The 22,989-nt window shown below is 45.9% G+C and overlaps 2 protein-coding genes across 3 annotated transcripts in view; one reads left to right on the top strand and one right to left on the bottom strand.

The window, feature by feature from the left end:
• Positions 1–13,678, bottom strand: part of MCM8 (minichromosome maintenance 8 homologous recombination repair factor) — a 72,755-nt gene extending 59,077 nt beyond the window's left edge. For both annotated transcript variants that reach the window (XM_068232500.1, XM_068232501.1), the window contains exons 1-2: positions 12,951–13,678; positions 3,697–3,883 (exon numbers count right to left, since the gene is read on the bottom strand). In XM_068232500.1, coding sequence (XP_068088601.1) covers positions 3,697–3,844 — 148 coding nt within the window. In that variant the 5' untranslated portion in view covers positions 3,845–3,883; positions 12,951–13,678. The remainder of the gene's footprint in view (positions 1–3,696; positions 3,884–12,950) is intronic.
• TRMT6 (tRNA methyltransferase 6 non-catalytic subunit) overlaps positions 13,048–22,989 on the top strand; it is a 76,497-nt gene continuing 66,555 nt past the window's right edge. The window contains exon 1 of the mRNA XM_068232503.1: positions 13,048–13,407. Coding sequence (XP_068088604.1) covers positions 13,301–13,407 — 107 coding nt within the window. The 5' untranslated portion in view covers positions 13,048–13,300. The remainder of the gene's footprint in view (positions 13,408–22,989) is intronic.

Below are 22,989 nucleotides of genomic sequence, written 5' to 3'. Positions count from 1 at the left end.
CAGGGGAATCCTGCCGTTCTTGCAGAGCGGGTGCTGGCAGAAGCAATGTCTGCAGCCTCCCAGCTCTGCTCTCCTGCCGCGAGGAACGACTCTCCTGGACACGCGTGTCCCCGCCCGGCTGTGCCCATAAGAGAAGGGGAGAGAGAGGCGGGGGGGAGGAGAGAGAGGCAGAGGAAAAAGCCGGGCGGCTTAATGCCATTGAATAAAGTAAAGATGTGATACATTTGCCCGCTGCGCTGCGGTCACAACATCACATTAACCTTACAGGAATTGTTTCATTTCTCACATTGGCCGCAGCGCAGCGGCCAGTTCGCGCATTGGCCGGCCAGAACCCGAAGTGGCCGGCCACTTCTAGTTCTGGCCAAACTTCGGGTTCTGGCCGTAACATATACATCTTTTTCAGGGAGGGACTTTATAAAAAATAAAGGCCATGCTGAGAATCCCCTATGGAGAGATGGAATAGCCCAAAACCTGTGGGTAACGTCAGATTTCTACTACTTACTGTAAGTGACAGTAACATAGGAGAAATGTAATTTGTGGCTCATTTTACTCTGGGAGAAAGGCACTTATATATGTATAGCAGTGTTGCCAACTCATCCCTTTAATTACTGACACATATGAATTCTACAAGTTCCGGGGCTAGGTAAATGCAGGTAAGGCACCGATTATGTGTAAGTAGCCCCAGAACCTGTATAACTTAGATGTGTCAGTAATTAAAGGGATGAGTTGGCAACACTGATGTATAGGTGTTTATATATATATTTTAAAATTTTAAGATTTTCATGACAGTGGACCTTTAACCTCTTGAGGACCACAGTGCTAACCCCCCCCCCCCCCCCCTAAAGACCAGGCCATTTTTAGTAAAATGGGCCACTGCAGGGCCGCGCAACACACTGCACAAGTGATTTACCACCACCACCCCCCCCCCCCCCCCCCCTTTTCTCCCCACCAACAGAGCTTTCTGTTGGTGGGGTCTGATCGCTCCCCAGTTGTTTTTTTTTTTTTTTACAAATATTTATAGTTTTTTTTGTTTAGCCCTGTACATGCCAAGCCAATTCTAGGCACGTCCCAGTGGTGCTTGGCTAAATAAATTGATTCTGATTCTGTCGGTAATGCAAGTATCATTTTTGACAAAATGCAACTGACAAAACCTAAAAACAAATCATTGAGCTACTGACGAGACTCCAATTTATAAACCTAAACAATCATATGGCAAGCAATGTGCACAATTTCATTCACTAAAATTACATCCTACATATTCATTATTGTTCGTGTCTTGATAAAAGGGCCCAGCAATGTCGTCGGTTACATTTCTGACAGATTAAATTGTTTCTTTATTGGAGTGTCATCTGCTCTTTGAATTTACTATGACTGATGTATGTAATTGTTTATTGCCTAGTGATGCAGCCAGCTGCATCACACGTCATATGGCATATTTCAAATGATGTCCAAAGAGTAATTTGACTTCAATTTTTCTTAGTGTTCTTTTGGACTGGTGGTCATTGGATAGTCAAAGTGGTCTAGTAAACATGAGAGATGAAATTATTAAAAGTTTCTAGCTATTAGAAAAACAAAAAAAACATAATGAATTGTATGTGTAGTACGGATAATTAATAGAACATTAGTAGCAAAGGAAATAGTCTCAGTTTTATTTTCAGTAATATCTATTTTTTTTTTTTAAATAACATTGCATCATCATGTCACAGTTGCAGTTTAAAACCACACTGTCTTCTACGCTATAAAACAAAGCAGAAATAATGACCCTTTGAACTGTCATGAAGTAACACCTAACGTAATCTCAAGCCGTCTCTCTCACTGTTTTTTGTTTGTTTAAAGGAAACATTAATCAAATAATGCTGCCCCATAATATATTTAGGCCCCATTCACACTTGCGGTTCGAGTCCGCAAGTGTCTGGGGGCCGCAAAGAGACCGTACAGGTCTCTGCGGTGGCCACAAGTTGCGCCGGATGCATGTATCAGTTCTGGCTACAATAAAGTAGCCGGAACTAGATACATTGCAGTCCTGGAAAGGCACTGCAAGCATGGGGGATACCGGCATGTAGTCCGGGCCCCCCAAGTGGCATAGGACCGGTGCTGGAAGCATCCGGTCCTATTGCTAGTGTGATGAGAAACATCCGTTTCTCATTGCACAGCATGGCCGCATGTTCGGGTCAGGATCCGGCCCGGGTCCGCAGCCGCACCGGGACGGACTGAAAGATAGAGCATGTTGGAAAAAAAGCCGGATCGTCCCGGAGCTGCGTTCCCGGATCGGATCCGGACGTCGCACGAGTGTGAATGGATACATTGATTAACAATGTATCCATTCACCATCCGCTGTGTACGGAGCGTTCCGGGTCCGGGGAAGCCAGACCTGGAACGCTAATGTGAACCGGGCCTTACCCGGGGCTTCCTCCAGCCCCTTGCAGCCAACAGGTCCCACGCAGCATCTCCGCGCTCAGCCGCCGGCCCGGGGTCAACTAGTGCGCCTGCGTGAGCGCCACTGTCAATCAAGCCCACGTTGTTTGTGGTATACTGCGCAGGCACAGAACTACTGTGCCAGCGCAGTACACTGCAGACAACGTGGACTCATTTTTTTTAACTTCTGACTTTGCTATGTCCTGAAGAAAATTGTATAAAGCAAACAGGCACTAATAGAATAAAATAGACTTAAAACCTCCTCTAGATATCTATCTAGAGGAGGTAGTGGGGAACTTACCTCCTCCAAGCAGACACAAGGCACTGCTGATTTTGACAGTCAATAAAATGTTATTTTACACACTCCAGAAGTTTGTGTACGCGTTTCACAGGTATGACCCTGCTTCATCAGGCAATAAGGTAGGAGCATATAACATCTGCAGGTATGCAATACACCCAGCGCCTCTGATCAAAATCAACAGTTCCTTGTGTCTGCTTGGAGGAGGGAAGTCCACCACTACCTCCTCTATATATCTATTTTTAAGCTTTTTAGTCTATTTTTTTTCTTTTGTTTGCTTTATACTATAGTTGAGTCCACCCTTGGTGGAGGAGTGTAACCCCCTTTTTTCCTTATCTACGGAGAGTGACTTCTTAATCCTGAGTGGGGACAGGTCTAATCTCCCCACCTTCATTTACAGTGGTCGCCTTTGAGGTGACCCTGGTTTGTGAGTATTACTTAGTTACTCTACATATTTCAACATTTACAGTACTTACTGCACTACATTGGGCTCTCTGTGTCCCGTTTTTATATGTCCTGAGGAAGAACTGCAACACTGTATCCCGGGGATGGGAGTAATGTGCAGGGCTGCTGCAGATCTCTCTGGGGGTATAATCTTTTCCTGCTTTTAGGGTCTATAAGCACATGAAACAATTGTACCACTTTCAGTCCCTAAAATTTGTAAATAATCATATTGCCAGGGAGATAAAGGGCTTAATTTAAGTATTCAATTTAAACAGCAACCATGACAAATTTGCCTTACTGAGCTGAAAAGCAAACAGAAGTAATGGCCCTTTGAACTTTATTCCACTAAAACCTTATGGAGGACCCTTCTCTCACTCAGATAATGCTCTTTTGGCTTGTATTTATTTTTCAGGGGAAAAAATGAAATTCATTGAACAAGTTTATTTGCATAAATAACAGTTTATTTTGCTTCAGGTTTGCTTTGATATCTATTATTTAACCATTTTACATGGTTTCTTGTTCTTGTGTTTATCACATACTTGAAGGATGGTTTCCAGGGCTTTTGTTCCAAAGTCCACTGTGTCCCCTCCCGTTGCCTCTCTGCTTCCAGGGCCGACCTCTCCATCCTCCCGAGTATTGATTCCCCCCTCCGCCACCTCTCCAGCCTCCTCTCCAGCTCTGACTCATACCATAATGCTGCGGATGACTCAGCGGCGATATTGCTCTCTGTAAATGTAATAAGAACACAGGAAAGAAAAATGACTATGCTGCAGCTGAAAAGCAAGCAGCAGTTACATTTCCATCATCTACACACCCTGCATGTTGTATTTATTCTATTAATAATAATAATACAGACACTACTCATTTTCACTGAGCACTTGTCTATTACTAAGAGCAATAAAACAGGTAAGAGCCAAACACATTGACTTCTAAACTAATCACATTACAAAGTGACTACCCGACAAACAGGTGAACGCTGCTGCGTAATACAATTTAACCTTCTTATCTTTATTGTCCAGGAACATTCGCAGCCTGGGGCTTGTATGATGTGTGACAGTATTACGTGTTTTACAACTCTCCTAGCAATCAGTATCATCCTAAAGGTGCCCATGCCCATACATTAGAACTATTATGGGCAGATTCGACCAAGAGACAAATTTATCTCTAATCAAATCTGCCCATACACTACAGGCCGATTCCCATTCGATTTCAGCATGAAATCATCTGGGAATCGGCTGAGCAGCTGCGTCCACCCCGTCGCTAACCCCAAAATGTATAAATGTATGTAGTGTAGTGCATTTATACATTACTTGTCCTATAGCAGCTTCCAAACGGTGTCCGTCCATCTTCCCGGGTAAGCCGCATACACGCTAGCGGCGCATAGCGTCTGGCGTCAGAGCGCCGTCCAGATTGTATGCGGAACCCGGCGAGATGGACGGAGACCACGTGGAAGCTGACACTGGACAGGTAATGTATAAATGCACACACACACTACATAAATTTATACATCGCGGCGGGGGGTTTGTCGTCTCGTCGCTCGTTCGCAATTCGGCCGACGTACCGCCGCGCACCCGACCAACCAAATTCGGCCCGAAATTTTCCAGTATGCGTGATCGACCGTGCGGCCAATTTCTGTCCCGAAATTGGTCGCTTTGTCGGTCGGGCATGCACTTGGCAGCACCAATTTTCATCCAATTCGATTATAATAATCAAATTGGATGGTCTATTGGTTGGTTGGTCGGCTAATGTATGGCCCCGTATAGATATGCCAAACTACCCTGATAAGAAAAAGAAGCATTAAAAAAGTGTTAACGTGGCCATACATATAGTGGGATGCGAAAGTTTGGGCAACCTTGTTACTCATCATGATTATCCTGTATAAATCGTTGATTGTTACTATAAAAAAATGTCAGTTGAATATATCATATAGGAGACACACACAGTGATATTTGCGAAGTGAAATTAAGTTTATTGGATTTACAGAAAGTGTGCAATAATTGTTTAAACAAAATTAGGCAGGTGCACAGGTGCATAAATTTGGGCACCACAAAAAAGAAATGAAATAAATATTCCGTAGATCCATCTTTTGCAGAAATTACAGCCTCTAAACACTTCCTGTAGGTTCCAATGAGAGTCTGGATTCTGGTTGAAGGTATTTTGGACCATTCCTCTTTACAAAAAATCTCTAGTTCATTCAGGTTTGATGGCTACCGAGCATGGACAGCCCTCTCTAACTCACACCACAGATTTTCAATTATATTCAGGTCTGGGGACTGAAATGGCCATTCCAGAACATTGTACTTGTTACTCTGCATGAATGCCTTAGTGGATTTTTAGCAGTATTTCAGGTCGTTGTCTTGTTGAAAGACCCAGCCCCGGCACAGCTTCAGCTTTGTCACTGATTCCTGGACATTGGTCTCCAGAATCTGCTGATACTGAGTGGAATCCATGCATCCCTCAACTTTGACAAGATTCCCAGTCCCTGCACTGGCCACACAGCCCCACAGCATGATGGAACCACCACCATATTTTACTGTAGGCAGCAGGAGTTTTTCTTGAAATGCTGTGTTGCTTTTCCTCCATGCATAACGCCCCTTGTTATGCCCAAATAACTACATTTTAGGTTCAACAGTCCACAGCACCTTATTCCAAAATGAAGCTGGCTTGTCCAAATGTGCTTTAGCATACCTCAAGCGGCTCTGAAATCGAACAGTGTATGGGCCCCTTAAAGTGTAACTGTGGGCATGCTAGGATGTCCTTTTTTGCTTCTCTACTTCCCCATAAGTCTTAACTAATGCAGCCTGATATGCTTAAGCCTCTTTTCCTCCTGTTTTCCCCTCCCACACCGCTGTTCCTCTCTGATTGGCCAATATTTATCATTCTGAAACAATGTACTTTCTATTGAGGAGCTGGATGGGAGTGCCTGAAGACTGGGATGAGGGCGGGGAATGCATACACAATCAGGCAGAGGAGAGTAAGGGAGGAAATGACATCAGGACTGGCTTCAAAATAAACACAGTTAAGATGGAAAATCCTAAAAAGGATTTTCTCTCTTTTTTTTTTTTACTGTAGAAAAATCACTAAAATCAAAATGTGGACAGTACAATTCATATGTTATGGAAGTAGAGCAAGTATTTATCTACTTATATATTTGGTTTTTTTCCTGAAAGTTTGGCTGACAGCTCCTCTTTGAGAATGCAGCTGTCATCTCCCAGTGTACATCTGAATGTGTATGGAGGAAATATGACAGCTGTTAACACTCAGATTGAGACAAAAGAAGTAATACATATTTATGGTTGCGGGTGACAAGCACAACACTCAGTGCGGAACATGACCTGAAACGCAGAGAAGGTAAAGCTTTCTAAAAGTAGCAATCAAATAAGTCTTCAGTCACCACATATGCGCAAGTGAAATCAAATATGAGCACTCAGAATGGGGACAATCACGGAGCACTGCAGATTTCTCCTACCATGTCTTTAAAGTTTGCATTTTACCTGTGCATATCATTTGCAACAGAGATTGTGCATATTAAAGCAAAGAATTTTTACACGCACATACAATGCATGATCTTTTGTAAAGCCATACACAGCCATTGACAGCTCTAATACAATACAGAAAAGGAAAAAAATCAAATACTTCAATATAACATGTTCTTACATGGGCAACCTTCAGGGCCCGTTTCCACTATTGCGGCGTGCGTCTCGCACACTAAGTCGGTGGGCGGGATCGCAGGCGAATTCGGCGGGGGGTTCCTGCCGAATCGCTCCCGCAAGCGATTCGGCCGCGGCGCCGCTATCCCCTATGGCAGAGTTTCCCCGTGCGATTCATGTGCGGGGAAACGCTGCGGAATCGCAGCGGAAACCGCGATAGTGGAAACGGGCCCTCAGAGCTGTGAGGCTTTGTTCACATCTAAAATCGAAATCGCTGACGGCCGCGTTTTTCGCCATTCCCCCCCTCTTCAGCGCTTCACTACGCACTACGATTTTGTACAAATCGCTTTGTAAGTGGTTTTGCAGAGCGATTCCGTTTTTTTCACTTCCTGGCGTCAGTCAGGAAGTGAACTTTTTTACCTGGAAATGAATAAATACAATGTACTTTTTCATAACATCGCCAACGCAATCGCCGGATAAAGCGATTTGAGTGTTTTGCGCATTTCCTATAGCTTCCATTATAGCAAAATCATCCCGAAAAATAGTACATGCAGCGCTTTGCTGAATGCGCTGATATGAACTATCCCATAAGGAATCATTGCACAAGCAATTTCAGGGCGATTTTAAAATCGCTGGAGTTAAAAAAAAAGCGCAAAACGCCCTAAGCTTTTACACTTGCATTGAAAATCTGCGTTGCATTAAGCTGGATTACCACAGGGTGGTGCAACGGCAATGCAAGGCAATGGGGCCTAGCACTTTTAAAGAGAACCTGTAACAAAAAAAAGTTCCCCTAGGGGGTACTCACCTTGGGAAGAGGAAGCCTCAGGGTCCCAATGAGGCTTCCCCCTCGCCTGTAGCTGCAGGCAGTCCAGCGCTGGCTCCCCCCGAAGTGTCCCGGAATCCTCCCTCGACAAGGCTGACAAGCGCTGATTTATTTAACTTTCCTGGCTCAAGTGGGGGCGCTGTTGCGGCTCTGAGCACGGAGATAGGCGAAAATAGTCGATCTCCATTGGGTCCTCTCTACTGCGCAGGAGACTTGCGCCTGCGCAGCAGAGCGGACTGACAGCGATCGGCTATTTCCGCCTATCTCCGAGCGGAGAGCCGATACTGCATCTGCGCTGGAGCCGGGAAGGTAAATATTTACATCCCCGCTGTTCCGGGAGCTTTATCGCCGCCGCCGTGGGACACAGGAGGACGGGGGAAGCCTCAATAGGATCCAGAGGCTTTCACCTACCGAGGTGAGTACCCCCCAGGGGAGGTTTTTTCATTTCTTTTAAAGAGGAATGAAAAAAACACTTCTTTTAAAGAGGAACTGTAGTGAAAATAACACAATGGATAAAATTGCTTACTGTTTTTACACTATTACTTTAGAAATTATTTAGTCAGTGTTTCGCTCACTGTAAAATCTTTCCTCAACCCTGATTTACATGCCAAAATTTATCACAGGGATTTATGCAGAGGCTTCTCCACTGAGGTAAGTATCTAATTTGCTGTGTTGCCAATTGGCTTACATTGCTTCTGCCGCCGATGCGTCAATGCGGTCCGAAGGTAACGCTCTGTTCACTTTGCGGCGGCCAATAGGGCACGTCCGGTGCAACATGACGCGTTGTGGGTGTGCTAGGCCCCTTGCAATGCGTTACCCTGCGGCAAAACAGGGTAACGCAATGCACACTTGCAAGGCAAGTGTAAAGCCCAATCTACACGATACAATTCTATTTACGATTCGAATACGATTCTATTTATGATCCGATTAAATCCGGCATGTCCGATCGGGATTCGATTCGATTCAATTCGAATTGCCATTACAAAACAATGGCAAATCGAATTGAATCTAATCGAATCCTGATCGGACATGTCTGATTTAATCGGATCGTAAATAGAATCGTAATTGAATCGTAAATAGAATCATATCGTGTAGATGGGGCTTAAAAGAGGCCTTAGCTCAAACTGCTGGTACTCCTTCATGGTGTAATTAAACAAAAAAAAAAAAATAGGAAGCTTCAAGTGGGCACCTTTGTGTCATAGAAGACACTTCACCCTTCTTGCTGGTCAACTCATTTGGTGCTTTGATTGCACTGAGACAACCTGTAATGTGGTGACAGCACAGGTCCTAGCAGATGTCAGATTCAGGCAAATTCTATTTCTCAGTACATCTACATAACTCATGTTTTGTAATATGTGTAAGGCTACGTTCACAGTGGGGCATGGAGGTGCTGCATAAGGACCGCTTTGTAATGCTGCTTGCAGCACTGCAATGCACCGCCTATGCAATGTTCACAGTGCAGCAGCTGCATTGCCGTATAACAGTGTGTGGCATTGTAACGCACTGTATGCAACGCTTTACCACAAAACAAGCACAGTAACAGTGAAGCATAGTTTTCATTGTATGCTTCACTGTATGCGACACAATGCAAGGATAACGTGCAGCACCCCTTTCCTTTTGCATTCCTGCTGTTACAGGGAGTGTAACAGCCACTGTGAACCTAGCCTAATTGAAAAAACAGCAGATTTAGCAGATTACATTATTTCAGATTTTTTAAGTGAACCAGAGACAAAGCACCCGCATGTATTTTACCATATATATCAGTGGGAACATTAGAGAAAACACGTACCCTGCTCTGTGTTTCATCCTTCACTGCTCAGCCTGCTTCTTATCAGCCCTAATAAAATCCCGGACTGAGCATTCAGTCTGGCTTTGCTCAGGAATCATTACAGCTCGAGTCTGTCTGGCTTTGCTCAGGAATCATTACAGCATTGAGTCTGTCTTCTCTGATGTATTTTCAAGCCCAAGCCAACCCCCCTACTGGCTCTGCTATAATGACTTGCTATAATGATTCCTGAGGGAAGCCAGGCTGAATGCTCAGTCCAGGATTTTATCAGGGCTGGTAAGAAGCGGGCTGAGCAGTGAAGGATGAAACAGAAAGCATGGTAGGCGTTTTCTCTAATGTTCTCACTGATATATATGGTAAAATACATGAGTGTGCTTCGTCTCTGGTTCACTTTAAGTGTAAAAATACTCTATAAGGCTAGATCTACACTATAAGAGCTTTTGTGAGCGCTTGTGATTGCTGAGCGTTTGCTGAGCGCTTTTTCCCATTCACTTCCATTAAAATCAAGTAAAATCTTCATTTTATGCATTTTGTGTATTTTATGTGATTTTAACATGATTTTTACCATAGTTTTAATGAAAGTGAATGGGAAAAAGCGCTCAGCAATCACAAGCGCCATAAAAGCACTTGTGCAGTGTTGCTGTATGTAAGTGTTTTTACTAGAGCGTTGAGCTTTCTTTCCGATCTCAAATGCGGCTCCTGCAGCATTTCTAGAGAGTTTGGGCTTCAATGCAAGGTATAGGAAAGTCGCAAAGCTCTTCAAAAAGCACTTTGAAAAGTGCTTAAGAAAGCGCAAATCACCCAAAAAGCGCTCAGCGATTTATAATGTGAACAAGGCCTTACTACACATGCGCACTTTGCGTCACATCAAGGTCACAATTAATCTGTATATTTTAAATACACTATAGGATGGCTTTTCTCACACAAATAACATGTAACGGGAGGTGGCATATGAACACACACCAACGCAAAACAGTTTTTGACCCTCTTCAATCTGGCTTCAGGAAATATCACCCAGATTTGCAATGATCTGCTCATGGCAAGAGACAAAGGCCAATGTTCCATCCTGATTTTGCTCGACCTCTCAGCGGTTTTTGACATAGTTGATCATGAAATCTTGCTTAACAGGCTACAAGAGTACAGTGGCATAGATGGCATTGTTCTCCAGTGGTTCAACTCCTTCCTGGCTGGCAGAACACAAAGTGTAGCCTTAGGGCCCTTCCTCTCCAACCCTGTACCACTAAAATATGGAGTACACCAGGGCGCGATATTATCACCTTCACTTTTCAACATATACATGCTGCCACTTGGAGAAATCATACAAAAACATGGCCAAACATATCATTGCTACACTGATGACACCCAGCTATATTTGTCCTTCAAACATGGTGTCGCAAACCAAACTCCACAGATAAACGCATGTTTAGCTGAGCTTCAGGAGTGGATGAATAATAACTGGCTAAAATGTAATGCTGACAAAACTGAGGTTCTGGTTATTGAAGGTCAGAGCTCGACAGCAAAGCAGCCCCAGTCTCAACCAACACCGCAACAAGGATAAGGAGCTCAGACCTGAACAACTCAGACTGCATGTGCAGCCTGAGAGTACTGATTGATGGGAAATTAAGCTTCAGTAATCAAATCTCAGCTGTTGTAAAACATTCTTTCACCTAAGGAATATTGCAAGGATTAAACACCTTATTCCTTCAGAGGATCTTCCAACCCTAATTTATGCCTTCATCACATCAAGGTTGGACTTCATAAGAAAGACCTACGCGCCTGCAATTTGTACAGAATGCCGCAGCAAGGCTGTTAACGACACATCCCCGCCATTGCCACATAACACCAACCCTCTGCTCACTCCACTGGCTACCGATAAAATGGAGAATTTTGTTTAAGCTTGGCTTACTGACATTCAAATCCTTACACAATCTGGGCCCTGGATACCTGAAGGACTAGTTGCAACTGCATTACACCCCCCACAATCTTAGATCAAAAGGACGCAACACCATGGTCACCCCCAGAGTCCACCTGAAAACCTTTGGAGACAGAGCCTTCTGTCATGCTGCCCCTTGACTTTGGAACTCCCTGCCAAACACAATCAGGCTAGCACCATCCCTGGAAGCAAAGTCTAAACTAAAAACCCACATCTTCAGTCTGGCATTCATGAACATCTGACTATGTCCTCTGTAACACAACCCAGCCTGCAACCCTGTATTGATCTGAGACACAACTATGCGCTTTGAGTCCTATGGGAGATAAGCGCTTTACAAATGTTATTGTATTGTATATTGTAATTTTAGTGCAATTTGACCACTAGTCTACTTTAGGGGATAGAGCAGTAAACCTAATGGAGACTAGTTCTCCATTCCCAGCACAAAGCATTGTGAATGGGCAAATAGAGTGGGCATAGTTGGAAACCTAGCGGTTCGAGAGTGTGCTGTAGACCCAAGCATGTTAGCTGAATTTCCCTATGAGGTTTCCTGCTGGGTCCCCTAAAGTAGACTAGAGACACAAATTGTAAGAAATTAGTATTGGTCCAATCCAAATTGGCTGTCAGTTCATTTTACTGGTACAATTTCAAGCTGCATTATTAGCTCTCATTGACCATGCCTAATCATTGGTAAAGGTTCACTTGAACTGGATGATCCTTTGTCCTCATTTGGGAGAATTCCTATTATTTCTAAGGAAGCTCAATCAGATTTTGCGGAAATGAAATTTCTGCATTTCTCACTGAAACTCGGAAAACAGTAATCAGACTTTGGCAGAAATACCACATTACTGCAACTCGGTCATTTTAGCCCAATCACAGAACTCAGAAGCATTGGACCAATCAGTGCCCTTTACTGAAGGGAGATCTTGTCAAAAGAATGCAGAGAGGTAGGTGAATAACCGCCCATTTACGCTGTGCTCGGGACTCTGCATAGGGAAGGAAGGAGGGAAGCACTAGCGGAGGGGGGAGGGAGCCACCTTTTCGTCATCAGGTACCTGTAGGCACGTGCCTACAATGCCTTATGGTAAATCCAGCCCTGCTTGGAAGTATTTGGCCAATCAGCGTGTGGAAAAAAAATGACCACAAAAAGACTCCCCGGAAATTGGATTTTTGCAAAAAAAAAAAAAAACACATTACTGCAACTCAGTAATTTTAGCCCAATCACAAACTATTAAGCACTGGACCAATCAGAGCACACCGACTCAACTTGGAAGTATTTCGCCAATCAGAGAATGCAAAAAAACCTAACCAAAAAAGTCTACTCAAAACTCGGAAAACATAAATTGGAAAACTGCGGAATTGGTATTTAGCATTGCCAAAAATCAGAAGGTTTCCCTAATTTTTTCCTCTCCAGACAGTCAATAAATCAGTAATAAAGGAAATATAAACTGAAATCCAGATTCCACATTTCACAAAACTAAAACAAAAGTATTCCAGCACATGGTCATTACAGTCTGCAGCCAGCAGTGTGACGCGAATATAATTGGCACAGATTACACGCGTCTCCTTTCAGTTAAATCAGTTATTATATAATTAACATTTACCTCGAACTTATTTTCTACTTCCTCCTAATACTTTCTCCAGTTCCAGTTTAGCGCCCACGTTACGTAGCTTCCGGGAACGTTCTCAGTTACTATAGCAACGCGGCCCTGTTTACTGGAGCAGAGCTGGTTGGCTGGCAGCCTCCTCTCCATAGCCTGCCAGGCATGAGTAGCTGCTGTGCGTCTCTATGTGTATTGCAGCTGGTCACGTGACACCGCATGTCAGGCCAATCGGTGTCCTCTGAGCTCTGCTAGCCTGGCCTGAGGCTGGAGGCGCCGGAAGCAGTGAGTGTGTCACACGTGGGTGCTGCTGAAGGGAGAGAGGAAGAGGAATCGGGCTGTTTGATGCCAGTATGGCTGATGAGGCAGTAGCGCCGAGCGAGCTGCTCATTAAAGAGGGGGACTATGTGGTGCTGAAAAAGGAGGACGTGTATAAAGCGGTGCAGGTGCAGAGGAGGAAGTGAGTGTCTACCATGGCTAATACAAAGTACCTAGGGTTGCCACCCAGCCGGTATTCGGGCGGCAGGGCCGTTTTTTTCATTAGAAAGCCGGTGCCGGAATATTTTTTTTACCGGCAGGGCATTTGCTCAGGATTTGCCGGTAAAAACAAGAGGAGAAACAGAGCATTGCTATATAAAACCTCCCCAAACTGCTGCCAGCCAATGAGAGCGCTTCCACTGGCTGGGCTGGCCCGCCCCACTCCTGTGCCTACACTAGCTGTTCGTGGCCGAGGTGTAGAAGGAGGAAGTGCAATGTATTCTACACGCAGCAAGCAGAGTGTCTGCCCCTCCTCCTGCTCCACTGCAGTCAGTGCAGTCTTCTGAAACTTTGAAGTCTGCAGCGTCACACAGGTTCTCCATAATTACATTCTATGTTTCTCATGGTCGGCTCAGTTGTCAGTCTGTCACAGTTCTCTTTCAGTGAATTGTTACGAGTGAATAGAGTATATTCCGCTGTACCAGGAGTCCAGGAGAGGCTACCTGTCGTAAAAATTCCTGAGGGACCAGGAGGTGTTAATGACAGGCTGTTACAGTGTCAAACATTTGTGAAGAAGGCTATTACCTAAAGATATGCAGATTAACACTGCAATCAAATGGGGCTTTTGAGCTTGCAAGTTGTCTGAAAAGCAGGAGCCCTGCAGCTACTTCAACCAATTCTTTTTTTCTGAATGGTAGCTATAGACGATAACAGACATTCCCACCTGTAAGGTGCCGTGTCCATTTCCATTGGGGCATGTCACCAGTGCTGCTGCGAAGCTGAATCACTATAGTTATGGTTACAGGGATTCAGGTGTGTGCTTTGGAGAACTGCTGTCCAGATTGGCAAGCGATCTGGACAGCAAGCTATTGTTTGAATCGGCAGCAGTTTCCCATCTGCACATTCAGACTTAATGGAAACAGTCTTTTTGCTTTTACAGGATAAAGACTCATTCACATCATAGGCACTTTGGTGCACATTTTGGCAGCACATATTATGTGCAACACGCAAGAATGGCAGAAGTGCACAGACCGCACTTCTATGCTGCGCTGTACAGTACAGCAGTGTGATGCGCTATCACACTGCTGCATGCATTTTTCAGGAATCACAGCGCTGATCCCATTCACTGTAATGAATGAGATCAGCAGCGCGCAGATGGCGTGCAATCATATGCATTGCGTCCCAATAGCACGGCCAGTCTGCATCAGTGATGTGACTGACTCCTTAGGCTACATTCCCACCTGCTGCCAGATCACAAGCAGTCAGAGGGAGAGGACAGTGTAATGTCCTCTCCAATGGTCCGCTGGGATCTGGCTTTAGCCCAGGGCAGATAAACTCCCCTACAGGCGCAGAATCCTCCAGGACACCGAAGTACGATGAGGGGTGCGGGCACACCCGAGATGCCCATGCACAGAAGCCCGTGACTGCCCAGCAGAACAGAGAGATATAGCGGCAGAACAGAGGGGCCGAGGAGGATGGCGAGGGAGGCCCCAGTGCTCATGAGGCTTGAGGAAGCCCCAGGTAAGTATAAATAGGGGCTAGTGAACCATCTCAGGTTCACTTTAAAGGACAACTGAAGTGAGAGGTCTATGGAGGTGGCCATATTTATTTCATTTTCAGCAATACCGGTTGCCTGGCAGCTCAGCTGATCCTCTGCCTCTAATACTTTTCGATAGAGAGGTTATTGGCATTATTAAGACACTACTGCAGCCAAGCAGACTAGCAGATCCTGCACACAAACTTAGATCCTGCACACAAAAGGCTTCTTAAAGTATCTGCATTAGCAGCATACAGAGCAAGCAGAGGCACACAACATGTTTTGGGCATAGCTCTTCCTCACCTGAGAAAACCTGTCGTGTGCCTCTGCTTGCTCTGTATGCTGCTAATACAGATATTTTAAGAAGCCTTTTGTGTGCAGGATCTAAGTTTGTTCTAGTACATGGTGTTGCAGGAGAGGTGTACCCGCAGGGGGCTTGCACCGGCTTCCAGTTCTAGAGTTAGAGACCAGGGATGCTCAAATCTGACCCAGGAGATAGCCGGATAGTTGCTATCCGGATATCTCCCAGGACGGCTGTGCGGGGGTGTTTGGGGAGGGGGGGGTGGGCGGTTCAAGCGGTCAAGCTTACCTGTCTGACGTCTTCTAGGTATGTCCCTCAGCGCCTCCCACGATGCGCTCCACACTTCCTCCTTCAACCTGGAAGGAGGAAGTGTTTGTACTACTCACGTGACCGCTGCGTGGAGCGCATCGTGGGAGGCGCCAAGGGACCCACCCCGCACAGCCCTCCTGGGAGATATCCGGATAGCAACTATCCGGCTATCTCCCGGGTCGGATTTGAGCATCCCTGTTAGAGACCTGTAATGGTGGTGAAGTGTGGTTGTTCCAGTAAAGCGGACCAGCAGTGCTGCCGGGCAACTGGTATTGTTTAAAAGGTAATGAATATGGCAGCCTCCATATCCCTCTCACTTCAGTTGTCCTTTAAGGTTAATGTGTGGTATGTCCTGCTACAGCAGGGGCATAACTGTATAACCAAGGGCTCCTTATCAAACTAATCTTAAGGCCTGATGAAACTTGTCCAAGGAGGCTGCTAACAACCACCTCTGCTAAAAAGCGTGTGTACAGCACGGGCGCCACCAGGCACCAAGCAGCCGCTTGGGGCCTCATGTTTTTAGGGGCCTCGGAGGCTCCGTGACGTCATCAAGACGTCACACTGTTGTCTGTGCCGCGGCGTCTAATAGGCAGCCAGCGCAGCCCCGCTCCAGCCTGCAGAGCAGGGTTACGGGAAGATGGCGTCCAAAGTCCTGTACTGGAGACTATTTGTGTCTCCAGTACAGGGCTTCGGGTGCCATCTTCCCGTGGCCCTGCTATTCAGTTCAGTGCGGGAGACTGCAGGAGGATCGTCCGGGGAGCTGCACGCCAGAGGTCGGCAGTGTGAGGGGACTTCTGTCAGGTGAGTAAATTCTTTTTTTTTTTTTTGCTGAAATGTGGCCCAAATTGTGTTTGTTTTCTGCTAAAATGTGGCCCAAATTGTGTTTGTTTTCTGCTAAAATGTGGCCCAAATTGCGTTTGTTTTCTGCTAAAATGTGGCCCAAATTGCGTTTGTTTTCTGCTAAAATGTGGCCCAAATTGCGTTTGTTTTCTGCTAAAATGTGGCCAAAATTGCGTTTGTTTTCTGCTAAAATGTGCCCCATATTGCGTTTGTTTTCTGCTAAAATATGGCCCAAATTGCGTTTATTTTCTGCTGAAATGTGGCCCAAATTGCATTTTTTTTTTGCTGAAATGTGGCCCAAATTGTGTTTGTTTTTTGCTGAAATGTGGCCCAAATTGTGTTTGTTTTCTGCTGACATGTTGCCCACATTGGCCTGTGCACACCAAAAAACGCTAGCAGATCCGCAAAATGCTAGCAGATTTTGAAACGCTTTTTCTTATTTCTCTGTAGCGTTTCAGCTAGCATTTTGCGGTTTTGTGAAGCGTTTTTAGTGTAGTAGATTTCATGTATTGTTACAGTAAAGCTGTTACTGAACAGCTACTGTAACAAAAACCGCCTGGCAAACAGCTCTGAAGTGCCGTTTTTCAGAGCGGTTTGCGGTTTTCCTATACTTAACATTGAGGCAGAAACGCCTCCGCAATCCAAAATCTGCAGCAGCCCGGGAGAATGCATTGTTTCCTTCCTAGAAAGCAAGCAACGTGTCTGCACAGCCTTTGCCCTGCAATGTCGCCCGAGGAATTGGGTCCCAATAGCCGTTGAGTGACATTGAGTATATGAACGGGACCTTTAGAGCCTTCTTAGCATTTAAGACTCCATCTTGAATGTTTCTGAAAGTACCCCTGAGCCAGGGTAAAATCTATTGAAGGATGCCCATTGTGGGCTATATTACCTTCATAGAAGTGTCCTGGCATTGCTCGTTATCCTCAGGGTTACCCCTATTAATCCACCAACCCCCCACTACTCTAAACTGCCAGGCGTGGGTTTTGATCAGCACAGTAATAGACAATGCTTGTGAATGAGCACTTGCTTTCTCTGTGTTTGCACCATTTGGAACTTACACCAGCGCAGTTCTGATTCGCACTCCATCGTTAGGCGGAGCCTCCTGGATTTCATATTCAACTGAAGGATTCCGTCAAATATGAAGGGGTATGGGAGACCCCAAGGACAATGAGCAGTACCTCAGTTCAGGGGTACTTTAAATTAAGGAACGACCTTTTTAAGGTAAAATAATCTTCTAATTATGAAAAATATGTCACTGCTATAAAAGCCACTATAAACAGCACCCGACTGACTGCAATAAGTAAAAAAAAAAGTATTGTGATTATTCACTGCAGGACTGAGGCTGTACAAATGCATAACCAGCCTGTAGGCTCGAGATGCGTTTTGTTGCTATGCAGGAGGCCCAGATCCAAACTAAGAATGTCGGGACAAACCACTCCCACTTTTAGGCCACACCCCCAGACCACGCCTACAAGCCAGTATTTTTCCCCCCAAAAGGTGGCAACCCTAAAAGTACCCAGTGTAATGACTAATGCCAGACACACTGATCTTCTGTTGTGCTGTATGCCAATTCCAGATGCAGCCTGACACACTGATCTGCTGCATTATATGCTATTCCCAGGTCACAGCCTGACACACTGATCTGCTACACTGTATGCCATTCCCAGGTCACAGCCTGACACTGCTCTGCTACATTGTATGCCATTCCCAGGGCACAGCCTGACACACTGCTCTGCTATACTGTATGCCATTCCCAGGTCACAGCCTGACACACTGCTCTGCTACACTGTATGCCATTCCCAGGTCACAGCCTGACACACTGCTCTGCTACACTGTATGCCATTCCCAGGTCACAGCCTGACACTGCTCTGCTACATTGTATGCCATTCCCAGGTCACAGCCTGACACACTGATCTGCTACACTGTATGCCATTCCCAGTTCACAGCCTGACACACTGCTCTGCTACACTGTATGCCATTCCCAGGTCACAGCCTGTCACACTGATCTGCTACACTGTATGCCATTCCCAGGTCACAGCCTGACACTGCTCTTCTACATTTTATGCCATTCCCAGATCACAGCATGACACGCTGCTCTGCTACACTGTATGCCATTCCCAGGTCACAGCCTGACACACTGCTCTGCTACACTGTATGCCATTCCCAGATCACAGCATGACACACTGCTCTGCTATACTGTATGCCATTCCCAGGTCACAGCCTGACACACTGCTCTGCTACACTGTATGTCATTACCAGGTCACAGCCTGACACACTGATATGCTACACTGTATGCCATTCCCAGGTCACAGCCTGACACACTGATCTGCTACACTGTATGCCATTCCCAGGTCACAGCCTGACACTGCTCTGCTACACTGTATTCCATTCCCAGGGCACAGCCTGACACACTGCTCTGCTACACTGTATGCCATTCCCAGATCACAGCATGACACGCTGCTCTGCTACACTGTATGCCATTCCCAGGTCACAGCTTGAAACACTGTTCTGCTACAGCTACACTGCATGCCATTCCCAGGTCACAGCCTGACACACTGCTCTTCTATACTGTATGCCATTCCCAAGTCACAGCCTGACACACTGATCTGCTACACTGGATGCCATACGCAGGTCACAGCCTGACACACTGCTCTGCTACACTGTGTGCTATTCCCAGGTCACAGCCTGACACACTGCTCTGCTACACTGCATACTATTCCCAGTCCACAGCCTGACACTGCTCTGCTGTGCTGTATGCCATTCCCAGTTCACAGCCTGACACACTGCTCTGCTACACTGTATGCCATTCCCAGGTCACAGCCAGACACACTGCTCAGCTACACTGCATGTCATTTCCAGGTCACAGCCTGACACACAGCTCTGCTACACTGCATGGCATTCCCAGGTCACAGCCTGACATACTGCTCTGCTACATTGCATGTCATTCCCAGGTCACAGCCTGACATACTGCTCTGCTACACTGTATGCCATTCCCAGGTCACAGCCTGACACACTGATCTGATCTGCTGTGCTGTATGCCATTCCCATAATACAGCCTGACACACTGCTCTGCTACACCGTATTCCATTCCCAGGACACGGCCAGACACACTGCACTGCTGCACTGCATGCCGTTCCTATGTCACTGCCTGACACACTGCTCTACTACACTGTATGTCATTCCCAGATCACAGCCAGGCACACTGCTCTGCTACACTGCATGCCATTCAGGACTGTGTAGTCGGTACAACAATCATCCAACTCTTACTCCAGGTACCCAAAATGGCTCCGACCTCGACTCTGACTCCTTAGTCTAATACTTACCAGGGCTGTGGGTTTGGTACAAAAATCATCACACTCCGACTCCTCAGTTTATGACTCCACAGCCTTGATGCCATTCCCAGGTCACAGCCTGACACACTGCTCTGCTACACTGTATGCCATTCCCAGTCCACAGCCTTTCATACTGCTCTATACTGCTCTGCTACACTGTATGCCATTCCCAGGTCACAGCCTTACATACTGCTCTGCTACATTGTATGCCATTCCTAGATCACAGCCTAACACACTGCTCTGCTACACTGTATGCCATTCCCAGTCCACAGCCTTACATACTGCTCTATACTGCTCTGCTACACTGTATGCCACTCCCAGGTCACAGCCTGACATACTGCTCTGCTACACTGCATGCCATTCCCAGGTCACAGCCTGACACACTGCTCTGCTACACTGCATGCCATTCCCAGGTCACAGCCTGACACACTGATCTGCTACACTGCATGCCATTCAGGACTGTGGAGTCAGTACAACAATCATCCAACTCTGACTCCAGGTACCCAAAATGGCTCCGACCTCGACTCTGACTCCTTAGTCTAATACTTACCAGGGCTGTGGGTTTGGTACAAAAATCATCACACTCCGACTCCTCAGTTTATGAAACCACCGACTTCTCGACTCCGACTCCACAGCCCTGCTGTGCTACACTGCATGCCATTCCCAGGTCACAGCCCAACACTTTGCTCTGCTACACTGTATGCCATTCCCAGGTCACATCCTGACGCACTGCTTTGCTACACTGCATGCCATTCCCTGGTCACTGACTGACACACTGCTCTGCTGTTCTGTATGGTATTCCCAGGTCACAGCCTTACATACTGCTCTGCTACACTGCATGCCATTCCCTGGTCACTGACTGACACACTGCTCTGCTGTTCTGTATGGCATTCCCAGGTCACAGCCTTACATACTGCTCTGCTACACTGTATGCCATTCCCAGGTCACATCCTGACATACTGCTCTGCTACACTGCATGCCATTCCCTGGTCACTGACTGACACACTGCTCTGCTGTTCTGTATGGCATTCCCAGGTCACAGCCTTACATACTGCTCTGCTACACTGCATGCCATTCCCAGGTCACAGCCTGACACACTGCTCTTCTACACTGTATGCTATTCGCAGGTCACAGCCTGATGCACTGATCTGCTATACTGTATGCCATTCCCAGTCCACAGCCTTACATACTGCTCTGCTACACTGCATGCCATTCCCAGGTCACAGCCAGATACACTGTTCAGCACCATTGTATGCCATTCCCAGGCCACAGCCTGACACACTGCTCTGCTACACTGCATGCCATTCCCAGGTCACAGCCCGACACACTGCTCTGCTACACTGTATGCTATTCCCAGGTCACAGCCTGATGCACTGATCTGCTACACTAGTAGTCGTAGGTAAGTGTGATGCACACCTCCAGTTGCCCAAAGGGGATGTGCCAAGGCTCAGTCCAGCAGTACTCCAGACAATTCAAACTTTGGAAGAAGATTGCCGGCACCATCCAACGTAATTTTCATGCTCTTTTTATTTTTTCAATTCATCACAGCAAATACATAGCGACGTTTCGAGGATAACCTCTTTATCAAGCTCTTGCTGTAAGTGAAATACATTTAACCTGACAAAAACCATCTTTATATACTCTCCATGGAGTGCACCTGACCAATGAACCACAGATTTCATTACCACCAATCATAATGGTCCTTGTATATAGCGGACCTGATGGGGAACTGTCTTAACTTGCTCTCATTGGTGCGTTTGAACTAGGGTCTCTCACACCCCCCTACACATCCACCTTGGATCACGCCTGCCTCTCTCAGGTGTCAGCCATCACCGCCGTCCTCCTGTCTGGCCGCCGTAGCGGACCTGACAGAGAACTAGCGTGATGACGCGTACATACCTGCACGCATGCATAGTATGACGCGTCGGGCCGTCACTGTATGACGAGTTCTGCGGGCACGCCCGCAGGTTCTCGTCATTAGATGTTAATAAGACGCTGGCGTATCCAATGGGCGGAGACCAGGAAGTAAACAAAGCGGCATGCGGCCAATGGCTCTCATTAGCCGCTGTGTTACAACGCCAAATAGACGTCATGTAAACGCTACACTACAGACATCTGTCATCACTCTAACTACTATGGGTATATGCATACATAGCTACGCATTATAAGTAGGTACCCAACTGGATGTAAAGTTCAATTTTGATTAGATCAACATGTTGACACATAAAGTTACTGTAAATCAACCATACTTGTACACAGGTACTTGGACATAACAATGATAATAATAATCATAAAAAATTAATATGCCACCACATTAATATATACCAACGTACAAGCACATGCGTACTAGTATATATCTTCCAAGGTAAAGGAAAGGGGAAATCAAGAAGCCAAAACTGCCTGTGTCAAGTGGTATCGCAGAATAGGGGAACTATCATGCAAAATCGTATTATCTATCTGGATACAATGCAGCCGTAGGGTCTACCTATAAAAATGGTATTAGATCTAATTCTCTGTTGAGACCCCTCGGCTCCATTGTATCCAGAGTTTTTATCCAAAATGCCTCCCTCCACAATAGTTTTTTAATCCTATCTCCGCCCCTTCTTAAAGGCATCACTTGTTCTATTACCATGAATCTCAACTGACTAGCATTATGTTTAGCCTGTACAAAGTGGTAAGCAACCGCCTGGTCTATTAGTTGTTCTCGAATCGCATGTTTATGCGAAGACAATCTTTTTTTCAACTTTTGCGTTGTTTGTCCCACATATAATAACCCACATGGGCACTTTAAAGCATATATCACATAAGAGGAGTCACAAGTGTGACATCCTCTGATTTTATATTTCGTGCCCCGATGGGGATGAACTATTTCTTGTCCTCTAATTACGGGACTACAGTGTACACAGTTGAGGCATGGATATGTGCCTCTCCTAGTGGTCATATATGCAGGTCGCTGCTTATCACCTGTGTCGGCGTGAACTAGTTGGTCTCTCAATGTGGGTGCCTTTTTATAGGATATAAGGGGGGGGGGTTCTAAAATGTTCTATTTCTGGTAGGCTGTCTGCTAGTAGATACCAATGATGTTTAATAATTTTGGCAATCGTATGACTTTGGGTATTGTATTTCGTTACAAATGGGATTCTATTGTGTATCTGTCTCCTACGTCTTTGTCCCTTACTCTGCGTCCCCACTCTGGCACATGCTTTTTGTATCACTACTGGCGGATACCCTCTTCTCGTAAACTTA

The sequence above is a fragment of the Hyperolius riggenbachi genome, chromosome 4 (assembly GCF_040937935.1).
Source record: "Hyperolius riggenbachi isolate aHypRig1 chromosome 4, aHypRig1.pri, whole genome shotgun sequence".
NCBI classification, from domain to species: domain Eukaryota; kingdom Metazoa; phylum Chordata; class Amphibia; order Anura; family Hyperoliidae; genus Hyperolius; species Hyperolius riggenbachi.
Note: the sequence above shows the minus strand (reverse complement) of the source record. Positions and strands in the feature narration are given on the sequence as shown.